Below are 25,745 nucleotides of genomic sequence, written 5' to 3' on the forward strand. Positions count from 1 at the left end.
GATGGAAGATGTCTCTTGCACTAATGGAACTCAAATAATTAACCCTATTAGAACCTCATATGTGGCAGATTTTACTCTGTTCATCCCAGCTACAGTCACACTTATAAATACTGGCATTGGCATGGCCTGAGAGCTACTTCTGATGAGCAGGAACTGAAGGTGACTATGGGACTCCAACACTTCAATGTTAACCATCTAATCAGCCTTTCATTTTTCATTTCTCAGCTTCATTTTCAAACTGCAGACTCCTGAGTAGGCTTACTCTCTCCTACAATAATCAAACATATCTAATTCCCTCAACATAAAAGACAATAAACCAACAGCACCAACACCCTACTTTTACTTATACCCTTTTGCAAAAACAGGAATTTGCTATTATCACCTTTAATGAGTGCCCTAAAGGGAAGTCCACTTTTTAGCTAAGCAGCCTGTGACACATGAATTCTATTGCTTTTGATTTCTCATTCTTTACTTTCAGTTAACAAGCAAACATTTGAGAACCTAACAAATGCTCATAACCTTTTTTTCCCCTGTGATCAAAACCAGAAATCCTTCAGATAGCCAAGAACTGCCTCATTCAGATTCAATCTCTGTGAAAGTATCATGCTGGGTCAAATTGCTCCTACCAGTAACAATGCCTTTCTGATGATATGTTAACTAAAATAGCAGCTCAGTAAAGGTAAGCCATTCCCACTAAACACCAGCATCTACTAAGTGAGTTTACTTCAGTCATGTGGTTTCATAGGAATAGTAGCACCATAGTAGCCTTATGACTAGGTTAGCCCCTCTTGATTCAAAAGGATATTTTAGTTGCACATTGGTGACTTTCTATAGACATAGTAGCATTTAAGCTTCAGGAGAAAACACAACCCAATGATAAATTGTCTTCAGGAACCAACACCAGAAGTCATAAAGTTGACATCAGAAGCTGAAATCTTGTCTTTAAGTGACATACATAATAATACCCATCTGCTTCACCTTTGTTCCAGAGAGACAACAAATCAGATGAAAACCTTAGTTAGGTCTGTTGGTTTGCTCACGCAATAGACACCGTAACAAACAAGACACCCATTGGAACCTACCACAACACATTTCTTTTTTGAGAAGCAAATTAGTCTCCAGGATGAGTTTCAACATACATAAGCATGTAGATCAGTTTCTGCACACATTACTTGATGCAGTGTTTGACCAGCATTGCTAGGGAAGAGATTGGCCGATGTCTCACAAGCCTAATTACTCAAAGGGTTACAACACAGTAATAAAGCCTTACTGTGCCTCTGTGCCACACTCTTTGCTTGCTTATCAGCTCTTTACCAAGAGTTTTATCAGTTTTTAAAAAAGCTAATCATTTGCTCCTCTCTCAGACAAATTATTCCTCTAAATAAGTTAACAAAGAGAGACAAACCTGCTGGTTTCCAGCAGAGCAAGTCATCCAGCAGGCAGGTGCTTCATCAGTGCTGAGCACCACCACAGCCTTTGGGGTCCCAGGTTGCAGCTTTAAGGCAGGCTGTGTTGCTGAGGTGAGCTTTTAACTGAACACCCAAACAGCGTGCGGTGCAGTAAGCAACTGGGGTGTTCAGGGCCAGCAGCACTTGCCCACCACCAGCCCCAGAGCCAGGGGAAGCTGCCCTCTGGGAGGGCCACCTATAAAGGGCCCGGCCGGCAGGAGGGGCCCTGCAGGTGGCTGACGAGGGAGGCCCAGGCCTGGCCATCAGCCAGGAACCAACTGCAGGCTGTTTTCTGCACCACGTGCTTCTGTGCTTCAGTGACCTCCAATAAGTGGAGTCTGGTTTTCCTCTTAGCCTAAAGGTGGCATTTTTGGCTGCCTCACGTTCTGTCACATGATGCTGGACATTGGTTCGGTACTTGCCCCCAGGCAAAGCTGTTAAGAACACTACACCATTAACGTTTCTGTAGTGCTTGGGCATCTCCTATTCAGACTGTGTGTGGTGGTTACTGACAATGAAAGGGGAAAAACAGTATCTCACCAGTTTTTTGGAACAGATCTTGCTCAAGGATAGCATGCAGTGTTATAGTTTGAGGGTTTGAGAGTGAAGATACCATGTATATTTCCACAAGCAAAGCAACTCTGTATAGGGAAAATTCCTAGAGCTCCTTTTCTACAAATGCCAAATAGAAGCACCTTGCTTATATTGGTAGTGAGTGTACTCTCATAGAAGTGTATGCTTTCATGTCTACAGTACAATATCACTGTGTACATGTGTATGAAAACACAGGACGTTGCATGGTGTAAAATCATCCAGTACTCAAATGATTTGAACAGTAACAGCGGAAAAGTTAGGTGAGGTAAGTCTAAAGCTACATTTGGTGCTAAACAAGTTGTACAGAGGAGGTGAGATATTTATTAGCTCTGAAGTAAACCATTACATCCAGCTAAAAATGCATGACTTTCTAGACTAAAACAGACTGCCATGACCAGGAGACTGGTCATCTGTCTGCAAAGTGCATGGGCTCACGTTTGAGGGATTTTATCATTGAACAGCAGGAGGTGAAGAGTGGTTCCTGGGACAAACTCCTGGAGCTTCCTGTGATGGATTGACCTTGGCCACCTGCATAGTGTCCCCCCAGCCGCTTTCTTAAATACTTTTTCACAGAAGTGCCCCTGTCTTGGCTGCTTGGCTCAGCTGTGTCCTGCCGTGGGTCACTGGGAAGCTAGCATGGGGCAGCCCAAACCTCGTCCCACAGAGGCCACCCCTGCAGCCCCACTACCAAAACCTGGCCATGGACATCCAGTACAACATGCTTTCATTTTTAGATTGTTTTGTGTGCAGAAATGTTTAAAACATAGACTGAATTCCAGAAGAATTCTCTGCTCTAGCTCTCTCAACACGATGTCTGCATATGCCGACATTTTGGTACTGAAAATAATCATCTTCACACTCAGAATCTCCAACTATGTTGAAGACAAACTGGAATATTTATTTAAAGCATCTGCATACATAAAAGAATCCCAAATCTTTCCTTTGCAGAATCTGTCCACTTGTAGGCTAAGACTCTTAACATGGCTTATCTATGTGTCAGGGTGCAGTAGATCCCGGATTTCTAGTTTAGCTTTAGGTCCTATTCTAAACTGTAAATCAGGGGATAAGTATTTATAAAACCTTACAACTATTTCCCTCAAATGTGCTTTTCAAGCTACTGTAACATTTAACAATATTAACTGGCAATTCTGTAAGAAACCTGAAGAAAGCAAGTATCGATTATGGTAATTTATTTGACAGTGGTCAGATCACCTGGGAGCATGAACCAGCTTCCAGCCCACAGTAGATACCAGAATTGATGCTTTCTAAAAATGATTCCATAAAGAAGCTCTAAGATTCCTTCATCCTTGGCCTAGAAGCAGTTCATTCTGTACAAAGACTGCATGCTTTGTACCTGTGTGTGGGAGATACAAACATGCCTACCCTGCGTTGTTCTCTCCTTTGACATAGAAGTCATCAAACACTGTGCGTGTTATGGAGAGAAAGGGAAGCCCTGCTCCCTGTAATTTTTCCTCCCCTTTCCTTTCAGAATACCATGTAAACAAACATTTCTTTAGAATGAAAATCTCAACCCTCAGTTTATAAAGGCTCATCGTAACAGCTCACGTATTTGAAGGAATATGTTAAGCACAGAAAGTCTCAGACAGGCTCCCAGTACTGACTACTCGGTGTTTCATGCCACTGATGCAGAGAGCCCAACAATCCAGCGCTGAGAGGGTCTCAAGACTGTGGTAGGACACTCAGCTTTTTTTTGAGGAAGTGCTCTCAGTGACACCCTGCCCCACCAGAACACTGTTAGAGAACAAAGTGCTAATAGATGAGCTGCAGACATAATGTATTGGGTGCATAGATGTGCCTAAAAGGAACAGACGAATTGTTTGTACCTGAAGTTCTGCCTAATTAGTCTGGGGTTCCTAAGCACGTAGAAGAAACAGTGGGAAAAAAGATGGCCTTCATATACAAACACCAAATAGTAAGAAACATTTATTATGTTCTGTGTAGAGGTGATGTGATGGATCCCAGCTCATCATGGATTCTGCACAGCCTTTTCTTTGGAGCCCAACTAACATACAGTGACAACATGTACGCTGCGCATGTGACTGGGAAACAGTCAACAAGAAGGGCTTATTTATATTCCTAAAAGCTTTAAAATAGGAATTCAAAAATGAAATGTCATCCGTGTATTTCTTGCTATTTCACATTAAGATTATATGGAACTATATTTGCAACTATTATCAAAGAGCGTAATTGTCATTATGGTTCCCAGGGCTGAATAAGTCCGTCTCCATTTAAGATTTCTGACAGACATGTTTCAGTAATGTTGTTTTACAGCATCCATGGTATGTTGCTAAACCAGCCAACCAATTCTTTCTTGATCTGCAGGTGCACTGTCAGTTCAGTCAAGTGTGTGGTAATCAGAACTGACAGAGCTTTAAAAGTATTAAAATTCTGTTGTGCATACTGGAGTTAATTTATTTGCTGTCATTCTCTTTGCAGTTTAATGTATCTTCATTATGGCCATGTCATGTTCTCTGCTTAAAGCATACTTGATCTAATCCCAGTATTTTAGGGAATAATGTGTGATTATTACACTTTTATTATGAAAGCCCTTTGGGTATTTGTTTACCCGTATTAATTAATGCATTCTACTGCACAGCAACACATATTGCTCCATATTAGTTTAGCCATGCAATATAATTAGGTTTGTCTTGTCTCAAACAGAACAGCATTTATACGCACGCAGGGATACAGTAAGTTTTCTAGCTACTACAGTTCTCTAGACAGGGCACTAGCCCTGTTCCCCACATCTTGGTGCTCAGGTATTCTCAGTCTGTCTTGGGTATTATTCTCTTTCCTAAAATTGTGCTTACTGCTTGGGTGGATTTTTGCCTTGTGTATATTGTCTTACCTGAGCATTAGCATTACTGAACTAATAGCTCTAATATGCCAGCTTCAGTAGCACCATTTTTTCAGCTGACTAAACATAGCTCATAGGGAATAATTTGTCTAGAGATGAACACGGAGACTTTCTTTGATCTACAGCTACATATTACATTTGAAAGTCAGAAGACAAGGAATTATATTCATGGGTAACTTTCATGCTGACCCTTTGAAATAATTCTGGCTCAGTGTTTCCCATTTACATAATTGTTGATACAGATTTTTATATGTGGGGCTTTACAGAGACAGTGGTATTCAGGCACTCTTATACATAATGGGGAAATTGAGAATAAAGGAAAGTGATGTCCTAAACCATAAAAGAATGTGTCCACAAATCTGCTTGGCTTTCAAGATTTCTAACGGTGAAATTTTGTCCAGTATTGAGCATAAACACATTTTAAAATTCTGACTTTGGTTTGTAAACAATTTGAACATTTCAGTATTTGGTTTAATTTTGCATGAAATATTTGCATTGAAATAAATTCATTGTGTTAATTTAAATCAGTAGTGTCACTGCTGCTTAATGATAATTGAAATGCATTATTTACATCCAACTAGATCCTTTATTATAATTAAAGAGCCTAACATTTTGATGGGAATCTCCTATTTGTTACATTTAAATAGGAAATTTCAACTACTGTATCGTGTTATGGTACTTCAGTATCAATAATGAATATTGATTGCATATAAATAACTACACAGACCAGCTTCATGACAGATGACTGCTTTTCATAAAATAATAGAGAAAATGCTAAATACAGTTTCATATGTTAAAGCTTTATGGATTTTATTATTTTTTCCTGAATGTAATTTAATCTTTCCCGAACAGAACTTTTGGTTGAAATCTGAATATACATTTTTTGAATTTATTCAGTTGAAATAGCATTTTCTGGTGAAAATTTTTCTGACTATCCTTGCACCATTCACTTCCACTGAACTCTCTTCATTTTCAAGCTTTTCAGAAGAAAAAAGGCTTTGAAACCCTTTCTCTCTTTTCTTACAGATGTGCAATGGTTCAGAGCAGCCAAGGAAACAACAGCGTTCTGACCTCAATGGCCCAGTTGATAATAATAATACACCCGAGGTAGGTGCCTTAGGCCATTCTGCCACCTATCTTCCTGTCCTCAGGCTACCGTGAGGGACAGCAGGGACTGAGTTGTCAGCTTTCTCCCTCTCATGCACATGTATCTAGAGTCTGTTTCTAGAGCCTGTTTCTTTTCCTGAACTGATGATAAATTCCTTGACTGTGTATTCTGCATAGTCTTTGAACCATAGCCATGAATCAGTTGCTGCCATATTCATCCTGTGTAACTGTCCACAGTGTGTACTCAAGCCTAAAATTTTCTGATAAAGAAGATGGAGAACACTTCAGAAATTCTATTTTTGGATTATTGAAGAGCAAAAAAGCAGCATCAAAAAGAAATTGGCTTCTACTTGTTTTCTTTCTCTCCAAAATGTCAGTCTTTGAAACCAAAGGACTGGTTAATTGTCACGGTTCTCTTTAAATAATCCCTAATATCAAGCACCTCATTCAGTGCCGAGAGCTCAAATGATTCACAGCTTTTTGAATGCCCTCTGTGGTAAGATGTGTCCCTGCTCAGTCAGCTGTGAAAAAGACACAGTGATAGGCAGACCTGCTCTTGTCACTGAAAACTGGAGCACAGACGACATCTAAGAATGCAGAATGAGGTTATGCTCGAGGTTAGACACAATGAAATGAAATTTAGACTTAAAAGCAGAAGTCTGTTATCTCACAAACATACAACAAATTTAGCCTGTAGCCTGTTCCGTTAATGAGGAGGCACATTTCTGAAGCCTTTTGCCATAATGGAGAAATCAGCCCCTTTCCTGGGAACAGCAATGCCTGAGGAGGCTGGCATAAGGCAAGCAAATGGAAGGACTCAATCTGTTTATTGAGAGTACAGACAGCAGCATGAGATGAGGTGCAGTGCAATCAGGGACAGTTCTTTCTATTCACAAACCAAGAGTCTTGCTTTCTAAATACTGTTAGATATTCCAATTGTAAGTTTGGGATATCATTAATAGGCAGTGTGATCTGGTGGTAATCTGTGTGGTTTCTATTACTCATTTGGCAACTGATTTGCTGGCTCATTTTCATTTCCTGCACACACAACCCTTATTTGTTTTGTGTGGTGTGACATGCCTTAAGTGCTTTGAGATTCCAGGTAACCAGCACTATGAAACAGTTAGGTTGGGTAACTTACTGTGATGTAATGTGTTTCACTGTGATAAATAATGGCTATGCAGAAGTTATGCAGAGAATATTTATTTATTTATTTATTTTAACAGTGGTCAGCTATTTATGATGTGAATTGACTTCAGTTTGTGAAAATGACTTAGTCGCATTTATACCACATATTGCTTTTATTTCTCAACAGACAAAGAAAGTGTCTTCATTTCCAAGTTTTGTTGATGGTAAGTTTTACATCATCCACAATTAAGGTAATACAAAAAGGAAGCAAATGCTTTAATTTATTTTAAAGATGAAAATTCTAAAAAAAGTCAAACCAAACAGAATGCAACTCAGTTTAATAAATAAGCAACTAAAGCCTATTTCTGTTCAGAGTACACTATATGTGGAAGTATTTAACATTTTTATCCCTACCTGTGGCAATGGGAGCCTGGATTTATGATGATAAAAAGGAGGTGAAGATGGAGATAGCTACAAACCTGGAAGGAGGTAAAAAGGTGGAAACAGTGGGTCTCAACAGGGTAGAGATTTATGGAGGTAGAGGACCCTGTTCTTCATTGCCTTGTACAGAGCAAGGAGACATGCAAGTGTTCAGAGCTGCTCCTATATCACTGTGCATTGATACCTGTATTGCACCCTGGGAATCTCAGCTGTAGGGAACAAATGGAGGGGATCTCCTGATCTGAGAAAAAAATGGTAATCCCAAATGAAGAAAACAAGGAACATACTTTCCTCTGCTTAGGAGAACCACAATTTCACTCCTTTCTTCAATTGTCTGTCAGTCAAAGAATGATAATGTTCAGCACAATCCCATTTTATCTGTCCACTTTCTTGTTTTAATAAACTGACATTTTTCTCCAAACAGAAAATAAATAATAGCAGTGCAGGGGAGATTGAAGAGTTTTTGTACAGGAAAAATACACACAGCTCTTTCTACAGAGGAAGTGTGTACACCAGAATGTAAGCAAAGGCAATAGGAAGCTTCTAAGGTTCTGACTTCTTAGATCTTAGACACACACATTTCCCTGCAACGTGAATCATAAGTGAAGGTTAAAAACTTGACTTCTTACGCCACTCCCAACTCAAGGAAAACTTACTGTGATTTAGACTAATATTAGAACATTCAACACATTTTCCCCTATTCCCTGATCTCATCACCTTGACGAGCACCTTCTGGTTTTAGTCGTTTCCTTGATGAGCTACAGCAAATGGGAAGTTCAAAGATTGCCTCTTTTACACAATTCACATCTGACAGAAACTACATGTAACACTTGGCATGTACTGGCTAACAGGCCCTAAGTAAAGGTAAATTAAATGCATTCCCTAAAGGCAGAGGAGACAAGAAAGCAAGCTGATCCTCCGTAATAAGCATCTACTGATTGTGTAAGTGGACATCTATAGCAGGAGGGCAGCGTGAGCGGAGCTTTTAAAAAAAGGAAAAAATAGAAAATTTATCTGTCACAGTGCTTGCAGCTACAATGGCACTTTTTTTTTTTTATTGGGATAAAAAGGTTACGTCTTTTTATTTTTTAACCAATCAGCTCACTACTACTCTTGTTGGAAAGAGGTCAGGATACCTTTAGATAACAGTTTGGTTTTTTTGGTTCAGTCATTCTGCTTTTTCTGTTTTTTTTTGTTTTTTTTTTTTTCTTCAATAGCACAGCATGAGAGGATAAGCTATCTATTAGGCCTTTTTCTATTGCAGGTATTATATATATGGCATTGTCTAACAACAATAAAGATGTAGCTCACTAGGAGCTTATGATAGGTCAATGTAAGCTTTCTGAATCAAAAAAAAAAACAGTTTTTTTTTTTATTAATTTGTATGTAGAGTCCCCAAAAGAATAGGACCCCACTGCACACAAGAAAAGATTCTGCCAGCTAATGCTCTCTGCCCTTTCCTGAACTTTGTTGAGGATGCCACAACCACATTCTGGTCACCATTCAGCTGTTCAGACACTTAACTTTCAGCATGACTCCTTAACTGCAGTAGCTATGTCTATATCCCTATGCATATGAAATATTTTTGCATATGAAGTATGAACATAAAAACAAACTAGCTGTCACCAAAAAAAAAATAAGAAAAGTGTCTCTTTGCTATTGTAGTTGTGCCACTATATGCTTTTAGTGGTAATGCAGGGGTTCTTCTTTTTTTCTACTGTATATTTGTCCTGTCACCATAACTATCATTTGCCTTGCGCAGTCACAACCATGATGAAATTGAGGAATCAGCCAAAATATGGAACTTACAGGTAGGCATTCTGCAAGGTGATATATGCCCTGTGGCCACTTATTCCTTAGCGAAAGTCTTTCTGCTGCGCTGCCATGCACCCTAGGGTCTGAGTGACTTCAAGGAGTACAATGCTTCTCAGCAGGCAGTTGAAGTGGCTTCAGGGCTCTAAGCACAATCCCTAAATACTCTCTGAATCATGAATTGGTTTCCATGTGGTACTAGATAAATATAAAAAAGTGTTCCTAAGAGGTTATTAAATTCAGTTATGCTGCTTTATTGAATGAGTGTTCCTCTTATTATTTTATGAATACAAAAGGTGTTCATTTAAAAATCTTTAGAGTCTGTTTTGGTTTAATGAAATGTTTAATATACTCATTGCATTAATGCAGCAGAAAATGGAGTAGTCTTTAGTACACTGATAAGATGCAGAAACTTATGATTATTTTTTTTTCAGAAAAAAATGTTATCTAACTTTTAAATATCAATCCCCAACATGAAGTTCCAGCTTGTTCATGCCAAACTAATCTTCAACTTTCAGATCTATTTCTTTCTTCTTCCCTTGCTCATTGGTACACCTTACACACACTTACAGTCAAGGGCATGCTTAAGTGGTTTGATGAGTTGGGACCTCTGCCAAAGCTGCCTTTTTTATAATCTTTAAACCAGTCACAGACAAGGAAAGAAAACGCAGGTAACCTAGGTTGACCCTGGCAATTTTCAAAACCATTCCTTACATCCTTCCAGCAGATGTCTTATCCTATCTGACAGTTGCTTCCATTGCCCTCATGATGGGAAATATATGCTGGAAATGTTTTCTGCCCAGCATGATTCTTGTTTTTTCTTTTTTTTCTTTTTTTTATACTAGCTATTGCTATAAGCATTTTATACATGCTGTTATTATATACGTGATGTTGCAGGATTTGCTGCTAGTATACTAATTCTGCAAAAAGCACAATCTAATGCTCTGAAGAGATGAGGAGACCATATCCAACAAAAAGAGAGAAATCCTTAATCAAAATAAATAAAACTTGGATAATAAAACTGATTAAAACCCTAGGATTTTTACATTTTCAAGACTTTTCAAATCAGTTAGAAACACTATTGCTGTCACTGAACTGCCAAGACATGAGAAGTTGTTGTTTCTTTTGGGAAATTAACGCACATTAATTTCACAGTCCCATAAGGAACCATGAGTACTGTTGTTTCATGCTCTGAACATATATACATACACACAGACCTCTAAACTCAGCTTTGACAGGCCTCTGACATAGTCTACCAATTACCTGGTAATCAAGACAAAAATGTCTTGCTCAAAGATGTACAAAGAACAGATGTAACCAGAAATGGGCAAATTCTACAATCTTGTAAACAACTGGAGAGAACACAAGCTTTCCCAAATTTACCCAGAGCTTTTGGGATGGTAAAAAAGTAGATTAAGGGACTGACAGATTTTAAATAACCAGCATAATTTTTAAATTTTTTGTTGACAAGTTCCGCAACCTGATAGAATTTTGGCCTTTGCTTGCTACAGTAATGCCTGTATTGGAATTTGTTGGACGCATTCCAGTTTTCTCTTCACACACAAAATATTTCAAGAAAACTAGAAAGAAAAAAAAATTTTTCAAGAAAAAAATATTTCAAGAAAGGAGGTTAGTTAAACTGATTTAAACATTATGTGGTAAGCGTATTTCAGAGTTAAAGCAACCTTGATTCAATTTAGCCTGATTTACTTAGCCTGAAGTGAATGAAGATAAACCAAATTAAGGCCACTTTAATTTATAAGAGTGTTTATGCAGGTATCTAATGAAGTTTTTGTTAACCAACATTAAATTCACACCTTTAATTGATTTCTGTCTTTTCTATCCTTGAAACAAGGTATCAATGTGATGCAATATCAGTGTTTTGTTGCATGCTGAAAGCGGTACAGATGTATGAAACTAAGTTTTAGGCCTGAAAAAAAAAGTGAATGACGTTGTCAAAAGCAGTACTATATAAAACACATCATCCACCTACTGAAAAGTGAAATGGTGCAAAGACATAAGCAAACATAAGCAAATAGGACCAGATATATAGTAAATGGAGTTCTTGTGGAATTTTCTTTTATTATTTCATTCAATGAATTAGCAATACAGGAACAAGGATTTCTTTTAAAAAAATAATTATCTATTTATTTATTTATTGAGGTATTGAAAGACTTGGCCTTCATGAAGAGTTTCAGTGACTTAATTAATTAGTAGATTCTCAATGACTCTGTTAAGGTTTTTCGCACTTTCAGTGGAGATTGTCATATTTTTTTAATTCCTTCCCAATATGTTGGGAATTTTAAATTCCACAGAATTCTGTTCTGGTTCTAATGAAGACCCAGACCATTACTGGATTTCTTGCTGGATCTTTGCTGAAGCAAAGTACACCTTTGTGCCCATTGCACATCAGTCCTTTTGCCAGAGGCACTGTCTGGCTACTGTGTACTTCTTCAAACATCTCGAAAAATGTGGAAAACATGCATCTATTTGATGCACTGTAACAATCATAAATATTAAGACAGTTACAACAAAGAAACCTATGAGCATTCAGGAAACTCACAAATAATTTCAATGTGTTTATCCATGCAGCACAGCAAGTCTTCCCGTGATTTTTCCGTTAGAACTTCACAATCAAAACATCATGCAATACTTTATATTCGGTTCATATTGGGGGGATGGAGGGATAATTATAGGGAATACATTGTTTACTTTCCTGGATTTCTTGTTTCATATTAGAAAAGGTGTTAAAATGGTTGCTCAAGCCTTAATGTTCTTTATTCAATTTGTCTTCTCTCTACCCTCTTCTGAGAGGCAGTAACTGTATACATGTCATGTCAGTTCCAGGACCTTGTGAACCTGAAGACCTCATTGATGGAATCATCTTTGCAGCCAATTACCTGGGCTCTACGCAGCTGCTGTCCGAGCGCAACCCTTCCAAAAACATAAGAATGATGCAGGCCCAAGAGGCAGTGAGCCGTGTTAAGGTAGGGGATTGTTGTGATTTATAGAATACTCTCTGGTCCTTTGACAACTGGTCTCTGAACACTACAGGATCTGCAGCTTCAAACCTATTCTGAAGTGCCCTTATGTGAGTATAGATCTAGTACTATAAATACCATTAGTTTCCAGTACTGATTATGAACATACATACAGCATCGCCAAGGAACAAAATATAAATTATTTCAAAGTCTATTCAAAGTTGTTTGAAAGCTGTATGAAGAATTAAAGACAAATTGCAGATTATAATTAGGAAATACTCCGATAACAAAGCACGAGATATTTGACTGTTTTTCCTTTTGTGTCATTAATCCTTTTATTACAAAATGTGAAAATTACTCTCAATGTATTAAATTATTTTGAATTTCCAAACATTTAAATTTCTGTTTAGTCTTTTGTGATGCCTCAAGCAATAAGTTACTTCTAATTGCAATTAACCTTCTAAAAACAGTTTTGTTTATTAATAACAATCCTAATCTGTCAGGGATACTCGATTACTTTAGATAGTCATTGAAGGGAGTTTGAATTATGTTTTGTTCAACAATTACATATAGACATATGACTCATATGGCTAGAACATTAACAGAAAAATTTGAGTTTAAAATAGTGCATGTACTGTCATTTTAGACTGCTGTATTTTCAGCAGGATAAATGTTATGAGCAGCTGATAACAGACAACACTCTTTGGTATTTTTTTGTAGTCAATCAACAACATGCATAATGCCATTAAATCCAATTATGCTCCAGTAAGAACTTTCTCTCACACATCCTTCTCCCACTGCCCCCAGATTTTTAATTTTTAATCTGGATTCATAGTCAAAAGGTTTCCCTGACTTCACACACTGTCTTTTCTCTTTCTTTGTGTGTACATCTGTCTGCATTCTTTTTTTATGCTACTCTTCAGAGGATGCAAAAGGCGGCTAAAATCAAGAAAAAAGCGGTGTGTAGACTGTTTTTCTTGAATGCTAATATTTACTTACATTTTTGTTGTACTTGTTCCCCACGGAGCATTGTGTCTTTCATTATGGGTCCTCATCAAGTTGTCATTTTGGTTTCTTCTTTGTTTAGTAGTAGAACACTGGATGGAATAAAATTAACTCATTTTCTTCATTGTTCACTTGCTAGAGTGCCTGTCTGCTGCTGCTCTTCTTCTGTTTAATATCTCTGACTTGTTTAGTAGAGATATAAAGTCAGTGTTTTCCAGGAGATTTTTTTTAATTGTAATGCTTATTAACCAAAGCAGTTAGATTCACTCCTATGCCTGCGACTTATGTATATTTATTAAATTATTTTAGATATTTAAAAACAAATGAAATACATTTACCAAGTAGTAGCTGGAACAATTGAGGAGACATTGCACCCAATTAAAAATATACATTAGTTCACTAACTACATTTAACAAAAATGTCACTAAAATTAATCTTGTTCTTTATGATGGCCGTGGATAAAAAGCACCGCAAGTAATCTCTGCCAAAGTATGTGCTTCTTGGTATTCTGCTGAACTAGTGTTAATTAAAATAAAAGTAATATGGAATAAATAAGACATTTGAGCTACAGAAAAGAGCAGCAAATACATCATTCTTCCTTGCTGTCACATCAAAGAACCACAGGTGTAACCTAGAGACTAGTGCCTGCCTTTAGCATAAGGTAATAGAGTCTGTAGCCTTTTTATCCTGAGGCTGCTAACATGGGTGCTGGTAAACACCAGTTAAAATCGTGCACTGTGGACAAGTGGCCTGGAGGAATAAACAGGTTCCTGCTGGGACTCAGAGTATTAGGTGAGTTCTTATATGATGCTCTCGTGAGAGGTAGAAGCTGCTTTGCCACTTTCTCTCCTGTTTTCTCACCTGGGCAAAGCCAGGCCTCGCACTTAGAAAACACACAGCATTATATTGCAGCCCCTCTTGCTGTGACCTTGATTCCTGATGGCACATGGAACGTTTTCCCTAGTAAGCAGTGTTCAGAAGTTGAGGTCTCCAGCCATCCACCCAATGTCTTTCTGCGCAATGAGAGATATTAGTTCAGCTCTCAATTCTTTATTTTCTTTAAAACAAACAAACAAAACTAAAAACAAACAAACAAAAACCAGGAAATAAACCCACCACAGTATTGAGTGCTAACATGAACTTTTGCTGGTGAGCTCACTGAAGACAGCAAGGGCTAAGCAGCTGATGTAAGTCACTTTCTCAGTTTCCCTGCTTTCTCAGTTCCAGTGCCTCAAGAGCTAATGTGCATCAGTGACAGTGGGGAAGAAGCAGCCATACTCTTTTTCTTGTTCAAGCTATAAAAAGAGAATTTTAGTACCTGAGCAGTCACTCCCACGGGCTCTGAAAACTCACTCATACCCACAAAACAGGAGTATGCTTCACTCTTTCTATGCAATAAATGTGTTTTTTTGCATGTATTTGGAAACACTTTTCAATAGTTGTCTCTGTAATGGTTTAACGTGATTGCCTCACATCACATTACGCTTGAATCAGAGAAATTATCATCCTAATAGAGAGAATTAAAATTGCCCTCGTAACAAAGCATGTATCTTCTAGACTTCGGAGGGAGATTCCCAGGCCTTGACCGAAGTGGATCTGTTCATCTCCACACAGAGAATCAAAGTTTTAAATGCAGACACACAGGTAAGTTATGATTAAAACTATTCAAAAATAATGTTGATTGTTTCACAGTTCTCTTTTGTTAGACTGTACTCCTATACAAACTCCTATGGGAAACTTCACTACATTTGGATAAATTCGCTGAGGTGAGATTATTCAGAAAGAGCACTCTTGAATCTTTGAAATGTTGTTGTTGTAACACTTGCCATTTGCCAGTGTACTAATAATGACACTGATTTTGCTTGTTTGATGTGTTAGAAAATGTCTTGATTATTGATATGATTATTGATTTGATTATTGATATCTATAATTCAATTGAAAAAAAGATTCGAGGTTCATTTTGAATGCAAGTACCCCTTCTCTCTGTAAGTTCCAGCACCCAAATTTATGAGAAGTCATTTGCTGCTTTAAAACATTCATATCTTGTCATTTTTAAGATTTAACCTACAACTTTTCCATAGATTACATCTGAACTACCATCTTCTTTGCCTAAGCTAAATTATTAATTATTCATATTAACACAGCATCTGAAGACTGCAGCAGTGATCAGCTTCATCTTTTAGGAATTACATACATATTCAATAATAGGTGATCTTCATAAGAAGGACAGTTTTCTCAAGGAATTTTAAATTATTAACATACGCTTTATACATATATTCCAATATTAAGTATAATTAACTCACAAGATCTCTTAGACTACAATCATGCTTAAATACATGTTAATTTTCATTCTTGTGAGAGATTTCCTTCTTATGAAAGGAAATGTTTACTAACATTTTTTCTTCAGTTTTCACTAAAAGTCTCCACTGTACAGAGCTAACAACAGCTGACAATGACAAGTCCTCCAGTTACAATACAGAAAGACCCATTTAGACAGTGGTTAGAAAGTTAAGGTAGATATATCCATATTAGAGTAACCCAAGAAATTCCATCTTGTACTATTTGGGAAAATGGTTGGAGCACTTCTATGACATTCTTTCAGTGATATTTTTCCCAAACTTATGGAGGTAATATTTAGTTGGTTGTTTTTTTTGTTTTTTTTTTTTTTAGTAGTAGCGGAACACACCAGGGATTATGGATTTTTAACTGTTAGAAATATATCAAAACAAACAAACCCTTTGTAAGCAGTTTGTGAGTGGAGAAAAGCAAGAGTCAGCACAGATTTGTCAGAAGTAAATCGTGTCAAATCAGTAATTTTCTTTTGTGACAAGTGAATAGATTTGTCCACGGCAGAGAAACAGAAGACATCACCTACTGACTTTTAAGTAAGGCTTTTAAGTAGTCTCATATAACATTTTCTAGATTATATGATTTAGATACAAGAAGGCCAAAAATTCTTCTGTGTACTTAGTTCTGATGTGTTGCCATACAGTTGACAATATAAAGAGCAGAGGGAGACTCGTAAGCATGTTTCTTTAATGCAGTAGTTTTCAATATTTTCATGAACAACTTAGAAGATGGAAATAGAAAATGGTTATTGAACTTGTAGCTTGATGTATAAGATCAGAGTTCAGAAATACCGTGGCTAACTGAAGAAAAGATCTAGAACAATAGGAGATACTTCAGTAAAGTCAAATGTAGCATTCTACATTTAGGATTTTGAGTTGTTTTCGATTACTGCGTTATTTGTTTTTCTTGCAAGGTAAACTATGAGGCAACAAATTCTTCATGAAATTTAAGATAGAGTTATCATCTGTTATTGTGTGGGTAGTGGGTAGTGATAATATCTTCAGTAAATGTATTATTATTCTTTCGTCGTAAGCAGATGTCTTTAACATGCTATTAGAATTCCCAAGGGATGGTACCAGATGCAGAATAGAATAACCCATCTAACATGGGCAGCAGTATTTACAATCTCCCACCTATAATCAGTCTGAGCACTGTATTTCATCTGTAATGACCAATACCACTACTTGTTAGGCGCCAGCCATTTTTTTGACCTCATGGTAAACATGCATCATCCTAGAGTATATTATCAAAGCTTATGACTACTTTTTGCATTTGTGTAAAATAGTATTCTAATAATTATCAGTGTAAAGATGACTAAAGACAATTATTGCTAAATTAACGGCTACAGTCGATAATTGAAAAGTATGGCAGGAAATAAATTCTCTATGTTAAGTAAGGATTACTCTTAGTGCAGTTCACACTTTCCCTTCTTTAAATACTTCAGCATTTCAGCTGAACGCTGATCCTTTTAAAAATTAAAAAAAGAAAGTCCTTTGAGGCAGTCCATAAACACTTTTCAAAGTAACTATTATCTTATTCTCCTGATTACCCTGAGATTTCTAGTGCTATAAGATGCTATACATCATTAGGCGTAGTACGATCTGTTCAACTAGATAAAAACAATACCGGGGATTACTATAATTACAAGCTGTCTAGAGTTTGTTGTTTTTTTCCTTATTTTTTTTATACAGTGCGTCTTTCAGAGGGCTCTAAGAAACTTATTCCCCTGACATTTTAGCACTGCTGTTGGCATGCTTTGATTTTTTGGCTTGGTAATATTTTTCAGAGCTAGTGAAGTTTCTTGACTGGTGTAATTACCATACGTCTATTTCAGCTGGTGTGGCAGCTGGCAGAGGCAATCTGTTATTTCGTGGCTTTATCAATTATATAAAACCTGTATCTGCAGTGTGCCATCTATGTTTTGATCCATCTGTAGTACTGCATAGCTCACATGAGGTAGCAGCTGATTTAAAATGTAAAATTCCCAGTTAAGACATGACATGCAGCAGGGTTGAAAATGATGAGTAGCACCAGTAAGGCGTATTGCCATGTCAAAACAAAGCCAGCTCTGGTGATTGTTGCCATCAGCAACACTTGAAAATGGCGCTCCTGCCACTTTTTTAGTCGTTTGTGCATTTAGTTACTGAATATATTCAGCCCAAGGTGACCACCACTTGCATGGTAGAAGCAATCCTGTGTTTGTACGAGAATATTTCTTCCCTGACTGCCGTGGCTTTACATGCACAAAAGCAGAAGAAATATCGTAGCAGCCTTTCCCATCTTCTTCTTTGTTCAGTGGAAAGAAGTTGGGAGTGAAGCAATTGGGAAAGCTAGCAGAGAAAAAGACATGGAGCAGTGCAACTGTGTATGCACTGAGTCCCAACTAGATTATTGGTTCTATAAAATTTTCTGACTTCATAAATTGACTCACACTAGCACAAGCCTGTTTAACTTTGAAAGCTAAGAAGAACGCTTAGGCTTTCCTTCCTCAGGTGTCTTTTGATCTTCAAGAAGGACAGCAACAAGGGATTCTAGGGGAGTTCCATGGAAGGAAAGGGAGATTTTAAGGAAGGGGAAAGGGGACAGGAGAAAACAGAATGGAGGTTTTGAGAAAGAGACAGAGAGGACAAATTTCTAAGGACAAATAAAAGTATAGCAAGGATGGAGCAGCTGAAACTAGACTAGGGATAAGAGAAAGAATAGAGAAGCAAGTGGGCAGAGATGGAGGTATTCATGGGAAAGTTAAAAAAAAAAGTGGAAATGAGATAAAGGTAGATTGGAATGGAATGTGAATGTGGAGTGAAAGGAAGAAGTTAAGACTAATACACGTTTACAGTCACAATATATTATTTGTCTTATTCCTAAGTGTGATTGCATTAGACAACAAAAATACGTGAGAGAATGGGGGAAATTACTGCTTTCACCCATACAAGGGGAAAACTAAAAGAAAACCTTTGAGTAACTTCTGTATGATAAAGACAGAAAGACTTTCTTGGTAGGTGCGATTAAATGCATTCATTTTCCCAGGTTCATGCACTCTTGTGAACACTGCATGTATGATTACAGCCTTCTGGAACACTGCAGACTAGTGCAGACTAGTGCAGACTGCTGAAAAGCAATTATCTCTGCAGAGCTCCCAAGATCCTGCTGAGAGATGTCCATTATCAAGCATTTTTCCATACTGAGAGAAGTGCTATAAATCCTAATGAGCCCCTGCAAACCTTAGAGACCCCCCCCAGTCATCTCTTCTCGTGTTGTAGGTACAAGTACAGAACATTTTGTTTCAAGACTGAGAAGAAATCATTTTATGGGTAGAGATTCTCTTCAGTGAGACAGGTGGTTCTAAGAAACAATTGGTATTTTCCTCTGTCAAGTTAAATTGTACTGAAATTCTTAATTATTCATCAGCTTGACACTTCTTCAGTTAGGCCTTAGGGATTTGTTCAAATAATAGCAAACTAAAACCTAGCTGTTTATATAAATGATGATGATGTTTACATAAATGATGAAAATTGTGTATTATCTCATATCCCATTAAGGTTTTTAATGGAAGATCAGATATCAAGAGAAACCCTGCCACTACTGACAAAGCAAAGAGGGTACCTAAGCCATCTAATGTGACTGAGCTATGTAAAAACTGACCTCATGCAGCTCAGTGGGATATTCAGAAACGCATTGTGAGTCAATAGCAAATAAAAAAAAGGAAAAAAGCCTTCTTGAAAACAGGAAAGCAGCAGCCTGCAAGCAATTGGGCTGCACACCAGAGGAACTTAAACAAAAAAAACACACACAAAAACCCACAAAAAACTAACGAGCCTGTAGTGAATTTTTCTGTTTCTTCATATTAGAAATATCTGCACATATATCCAAGCAGCTGCCAAAAGCAGAAAAGACAACCTCAGTCTTAGTCAAGAACCAAAGATATTTTGGACAACAAAATACTTGGAAAACAATGTACTGACATAAAAGTAAAGCAAAACAAATTGATTCAATAAGTACTTTTTTATTCCAATTCATGTAAAATTTGGTGCATGTTTTAGCCGTTCATTGGAGGACAAACATCCTCAGTGGGTGTGACCAATAAAACTATTATGGCTTTGGTTGTTTCCAGTTTGAGCAATAAATAAAAAGCTGGAAAATACTCCAAACTGACCAATGACCCCCAGCAAGAAGGAATTTTCAAATGGTGCACTTTGTTTCTTAAAGAAAACAGTTCATCAGTACAATAACAAAATATGTAAACAAATTATAGAAAACTAACCTAACAAAGAATGATGTGGAGGCACCAAACTCAAAACGGTAGCTTAGAAATCAGATTCTTGATATTTATTTCAATAAAAAACATGATCTTAAAATATGTACTTAGCATAAGGTTTTAAAGTAGGCAGCATTCAGTTTAAGAAATACACAAAGCTCAGGTTTGAAATGCCCCGTAAGAATAGGATTTGGATTATTTTTGCTTTAAAACAAGGATATGCAACCAACAACAACAAACTGGATTCAGTACAGCACACCAACCACATCTGAAAGTGTAATTAATTAGCCTGGTAGCCTACTATTGAAATTATATCTTGTGAGCCTCCTGTAGCCTCCTCTTTGTCACACAAATAGGAATGTGCACGTCACTCGATCACTGCAACAGGACACAGGCATTCTGCTCACACAATGGCAGAGAATCTGGCTTTGTTTGAAACTGAGAAGGAGCAAAGGCTACCTCTGTAAGTACAGAGGACAGGCACCTCAAGCAAGATGGTGATACGTGGGCAGCAGGCAGTGAGGAGGAACAGCATGGTCACACAGTGAAGGACAACATAAGTCCTTGAATTTCTCCTCAAGGAAAAAAAACGTATGTCATCACTGACTTAAAATACCATTTTATGGTTTCTGTGTGACTTTATAGCTATAAGGCTTTTCCTAATACTTTCTCTAATTTGTCTAAATATCTGCCAGAGAAGCAGCACTAACATAAGTTAAATTACCTTGTCTTAAGAATTTCTCCTCCACCTTAATTTCACAGAGACTTGTATATAGTAATAGTTACATTTTCAAGGGACTTAAAGAAGTACAGTCAATCAGATTACTTGGTTGCATGAGCTTTCCTAAAGCTCTAATTTTAAACATAAAAGGTTCTTCACATTATGGAACGTATTCCGTAGCAACACACCCTTCCAAGAATTTAAAAGAATTTGTGGCTTTTTATTTAAAACAAACAAACATACAAAAAACCAAAAACAACAACAAAAAAACCACAGGGAAATCAGGTTGCTTATACAGTATCCTGAATAAGACTTGTATAAAGGTATAAATAATTGGCTAAACATTAGTGCAAACAAGTGTATCCTTTTTTTTTTATCTTTGCAGTCCTAAATATATCAAAATTCTTTCAAATTATCCTGTAGCAGTCACATACATTGTTACGTTAATATTATTTCACATCTAGAAGCCTTTTAATTAACATGAGACCACTAGCTGTTAAGCCACTTTTATTATTTCTGAGCTCAGCATTGACTATGAATAAATCAAACTTACTACAAGTTCATACTTAATGGTACATAGAAACCGTGATGCATAGAAAATAGTAGGCTAGGATTTCTCTGCTAATATCAGAAGGTAAAATAAGAGTTAAAAACGCTAAAGTAATTAGAAGGATGCAGGGTTCAGGGATATGACGCAGAGGTAGGAAATTTCAAGATATATCTAGTACTGGTGAGGTGTTCACATAAGAAATGTACAGGATGAAGCTTGGACAGGTTTCCACTTGTAACCAATCTCAGGCAAAGACTCTTCTGAGATGTGTTCTCCCAGCATAATTGAATTGGCAACCTAGGGACATTGACTGGAGGAAAATTTTGAATATGAGCCCAGATAGTAGACCAAATCCATCCAAACTGATTTGAGATATGTAGATAGACTTTAAAATTCTACCTAAAGAAAAGGTAAAATACTGAGTTTGTAAGGATTCACAAAGAAAGAAAGCGTACTTTTCCTGTATATGAGAAAATGTTATCTTAGATGTTATTGCTATTGTAGGACATAACAAAAAAGAGAATCAGGAAATTACAACATTATCTCATATACAGCTGACTGCCGAACTGTCACTGTGAAATGCATCTGCTTCGTGTAGCAGAACCAACACAAGTGAAATGTAATTTTCCAGCAGCATGAAATTGTTTGTTAGTATAGATCTTACTGCTTAAGATCTTACAACCATGTTGTACCTGCGCAGGTAACACTTCCACCGAAGTCAATTTCATGAACCATGACTTCAATCACAGTTCATGCCCATGGACTGTGTAGGGAATGTCAGATATGGGCCCATAGAAAATGTGTTGTTTTTGTCATTCTCAAGCAATAGGTCATCAAAGAGAGAGAAGATGCATCATTTGTAGAGTAATAGCAGACATGAAGAATGTCCTTATTTCTCTTTGCTTTATGTAGGAAACCATGATGGATCATGCGCTGCGCACAATCTCATATATTGCTGATATTGGTAACATCGTGGTTTTAATGGCACGGCGCCGCATGCCAAGATCAGCTTCTCAAGATTGTATTGAAACAACACCTGGTGCCCAGGAAGGAAAGAAGCAGTACAAAATGATATGCCATGTCTTTGAATCAGAGGATGTAAGTAAATTGCATTAAATTTTTTTTGAACATATGTCACTCAGAGAATAGAATCTCTGAAGCTACATCTAATTTCTTGAATGAATTTTTGTTGACATTTTTTTTTTCTGACTGAAGCTGCAGATATTCTGTGGAAACACTGTCCATATTCATGTGTTTTCTGACTCTGCAAAGTCATGTCTCTTCAGTCCAAAAATACGCACTTTGCCTTAACAAATGATCTTTGAATCATTTCTTTTCTTTCAGCAATGCTGTTCCAAATGCCTTAGTACTTAGTTATATGGAGTTGTCTGAAATTCTATGGCCATCCATGGCCGAAATGAATTTATGAATTTGATCATCCTGGATTGGATTCCTCTAGTCCAGCAGATTAGCACATAATGATACATGCAAGCCTCCAAGATGGGTGGCAAGGGAGTGGAACCATTCTGGTCCTCTTTCAAACTGAAGCCAAGTTGATGAGAACATCTTCTACCAACAGTCATGGTACAAGGTCACCCTCTACCCAGTCATTATTCCCTTATGGCTTACTTACCTGTGGTCAGTTGATGTACTCCTTCTCAAAGATGCAATTTGATCCCTTAATGTTTAAGAACACATCAGCTGTTTATTCTATCTGTTCTCTTTATTTTTTCATCCCCCAAAAAATTATGAATTAGAATGTTTTGCATAAATGCAATAGAGCTAAGAAAGCTTAGTTCTCTGTATTTATAAAAAAAAAAAAAAAAGACCAAAAGGGTTTAGCAATTCTTCAGTAAAAGGGTAGAATATGCAAGAACTCCTCTCACTATTCTTTCAGAACATCTGTACAACAGAAAGCATAATTTAAGCCATTTCGTGCCATAACATACTCTGAGATTCAGTTCTGTAGTAGCCATAAAACACTTTTTGGTAAAATTCCATTTAAAAAAAAAAGGAGTGACCACATTTCTGATGCAAGTGAAAATTAGATGAATGTACATACAACCAATCTTAAAATAGGACTGCAGAAGTAGTGGTTGCAAAAGAATTCTGTACATGCCTGTTTCAGTCTTGTGAAAATTGCTGTCATGCTATATTCTTATCTCTTGTGGCAGAGGAAGATAACCTTGCTTTGCTGCTATTGTCTGTTCAGATTTGGTTTTGTAGCTAAATAGAAGATATTTGTGTCTAAAGCAGCAGACCTGAGGACTTCAACATCTATGGAAAATAATACCCAGCTAGTAAAACAGAAGAGAGAAAGTTTGTTGTGTTTCTAACTTGACAGTTGAAATACAGGTGTGAGTAATAGGCAGAACAAACCATTTCCGACCACTGTTGTATAGGAACAGCTTTAAATACAATTTGTCATACCAGTAAAAAAAAAAAAAAAGCATCCGGTTCTTTAGTTCAAGTGTAACTCCCAGGTTTCATAGTTTGTGAGTGAAAGCAATCATTTTCTTTATTTTAAAGCATTTAAGCCTATGAAGGAGAAAAGGCGTTGTCTAAAGGTTAGAGCACTAGACTGAGATTGTTTTCAGACCTATTTCTAAGCTTTGCCACTGCTTTGCTAGGGTGACCTTTTCAAGCAAATTAATTATATTATCTCTAAGCTGTACATAATGCTGAAGGTTTTAAAAAATCATGCATAAGAACTTGGAGATACAGATGAAATTAAGATGTGAGAACTGGCTATTACAGGCAGTAACAGAATAGGACATCTAGGCAAGTTGGTTTTGAGAATATAAAATGGAGAGGAAAGCAAAGGACAGGACAAACTACAGAGAAAGCACTACAGTAGCATTGGATTTAGGAAACAGAAGTCAGTAAGTACTGGTGATAAACTAATAATGGAATGAGACAAGTGTTCTTGATGGCTTCTGTACTACTACAAACATCTTGGTATCGATTATTACAATTTGACAAGAGTTGAGATATTGTTTTAAAATATGAAGAAATAGTATGTGATTGGCTAGGCTAATCATATCTCTAATTTTCTAAAATATTTTTCCAGTCATGCGGATTGGTGCTTTTGTGTATTTAAACACAACTGAAGTAAGGAAGCCACCTTTCAGCATCACAGAAAATACTGTGTATCTGATCAGTAGATTGTGAAAGACTTAGATTTACAATGTTATCCAGAAAAAAACCTGTGCATTCATAATGTGCTTAGCATGGGCCTACTGTCTAAGAAATTGTGTTGCATTCCCAGAATAGTTTTATAGTTTTGATTACTAGTATTTTTAGGGAGTTATGTTGTAAGATGCAATTAACTCCTTTTCAGATCTTTAGGAGTTACTCATATTCCCTGATGACAGAATACAGTTCCTGAAAACCAAAAATACACAAAACCCAGCTTGGCGTTCTCCTGTGAGCTACAGTAGACTCGGAGTAGGAAAAAAAAAAAATCAGGTGAAAAAAAGAGATGTCTATAAATTCCTTTTACTTACCTCTGCTCTGTTTTTCTGTGTTCCAGTGCCATCTAGTGGAACAAGAAAGTAAATTTTATGACAGTTCAATAGTTCCTTAGTTTAGTTGACTACTGCAGTATGGTGAATGTGCAAAGTAATTAGTTACCATCAATTTCTGTCGATTTCTTTCTAATGCATTTGTATTTCTGACGCATCTAAATACTGGTAACTACAATGTTAGATTGATTATACATGCTATATAGCCCACTGTAACGTGAAGTCATCTCATATTACATACTGTTGTGAAATGCATGCCCAGATAAACGCTCCAAAAATCAATGAACACACAGGGGATTTGAAGAGTTGTACTTAACGTGAGAAAGATATAGTTATGGCTCTGGCTGTGGTCTTGAAATCACCCCTAACATTGCCCTTCAAAAGGCGGTAATGGGAGTAGCTATTGTAGACGTCCAGTCTCTAAAGAAGGGCTATTACTGGTTTGCTGGCAATGTGAGACAGGTATCATGGCAGTAATGAGAGAGGAGATGGTTTTATTAAAACATTGTTTGGTAATTGGGGTAATTGCCACAAGATAGAGCACAGGAAATTCTGCACCAACATGAGAAAGAACTTCTTCACAGTGAGGGTGACGGAGCACTGGAACAGGCTGCCCAGGGAGGTTGTGGAGTCTCCTTCTCTGGAGATACTCAAGGCCCGTCTGGACACCTACCTGGGCGGCCTGCTCTAAGGAACCTGCTTTGGCAGGGGGGTTGGACCCGATGATCTTTCGAGGTCCCTTCCAACCCCTTCAATTCTGTGATTCTGTGTTTGCAGTCATATAAAACCAAGGTGGAGAAGCATCAGGGGACACTGCAACCAAAATCATTGGTGCATACATGTCTGTGAAAGCATGTGCAAGCTTAGCAACAGCTCTTATCACTCTTGCAAATACACGGTGGTCAGAAGCACAGTCTGTGACAATCTCTTCTGTAAGCTCTTCCGTGTTGGT

The 25,745-nt window shown here is 37.3% G+C and overlaps 2 protein-coding genes and 1 long non-coding RNA gene across 21 annotated transcripts in view; 1 reads left to right on the forward strand and 2 right to left on the reverse strand.

The window, feature by feature from the left end:
- The window catches only part of LOC310905173, a 43,230-nt gene extending 37,298 nt beyond the window's left edge, over nt 1–5,932 (reverse strand). The window contains exon 1 of the long non-coding RNA XR_014588828.1: nt 1,406–5,932. This is a non-coding gene — a long non-coding RNA (uncharacterized lncRNA). The remainder of the gene's footprint in view (nt 1–1,405) is intronic.
- Nucleotides 1–25,745, forward strand: part of APBA2 (amyloid beta precursor protein binding family A member 2) — a 99,515-nt gene that overhangs the window by 61,507 nt on the left and 12,263 nt on the right. For 13 of the 19 annotated variants that reach the window (XR_014588802.1, XR_014588803.1, XM_083851013.1 and 10 more), the window contains 6 exons: nt 5,947–6,027; nt 7,343–7,379; nt 12,250–12,395; nt 13,313–13,348; nt 14,952–15,038; nt 22,182–22,367. Coding sequence is in view for 14 of the 19 variants with exons in the window: in XM_083851013.1 (XP_083707139.1) it covers nt 5,947–6,027; nt 7,343–7,379; nt 12,250–12,395; nt 13,313–13,348; nt 14,952–15,038; nt 22,182–22,367 (573 nt within the window). In the remaining 5 variants the exon portion in view is untranslated. The remainder of the gene's footprint in view (nt 1–5,946; nt 6,028–7,342; nt 7,380–12,249; nt 12,396–13,312; nt 13,349–14,951; nt 15,039–22,181; nt 22,368–25,745) is intronic. The other 6 variants (XR_014588804.1, XR_014588805.1, XR_014588806.1 and 3 more) reach the window with 1 other exon arrangement.
- ENTREP2 (endosomal transmembrane epsin interactor 2) overlaps nt 23,075–25,745 on the reverse strand; it is a 148,713-nt gene continuing 146,042 nt past the window's right edge. Inside the window, exon 15 of the transcript XR_014588807.1 lies at nt 23,075–24,807. The gene's annotated coding sequence lies outside the window, so the exon portion shown is untranslated. The remainder of the gene's footprint in view (nt 24,808–25,745) is intronic.

This window comes from Anser anser, assembly GCF_964211835.1.
Source record: "Anser anser genome assembly, chromosome: 10".
NCBI lineage: Eukaryota > Metazoa > Chordata > Aves > Anseriformes > Anatidae > Anser > Anser anser.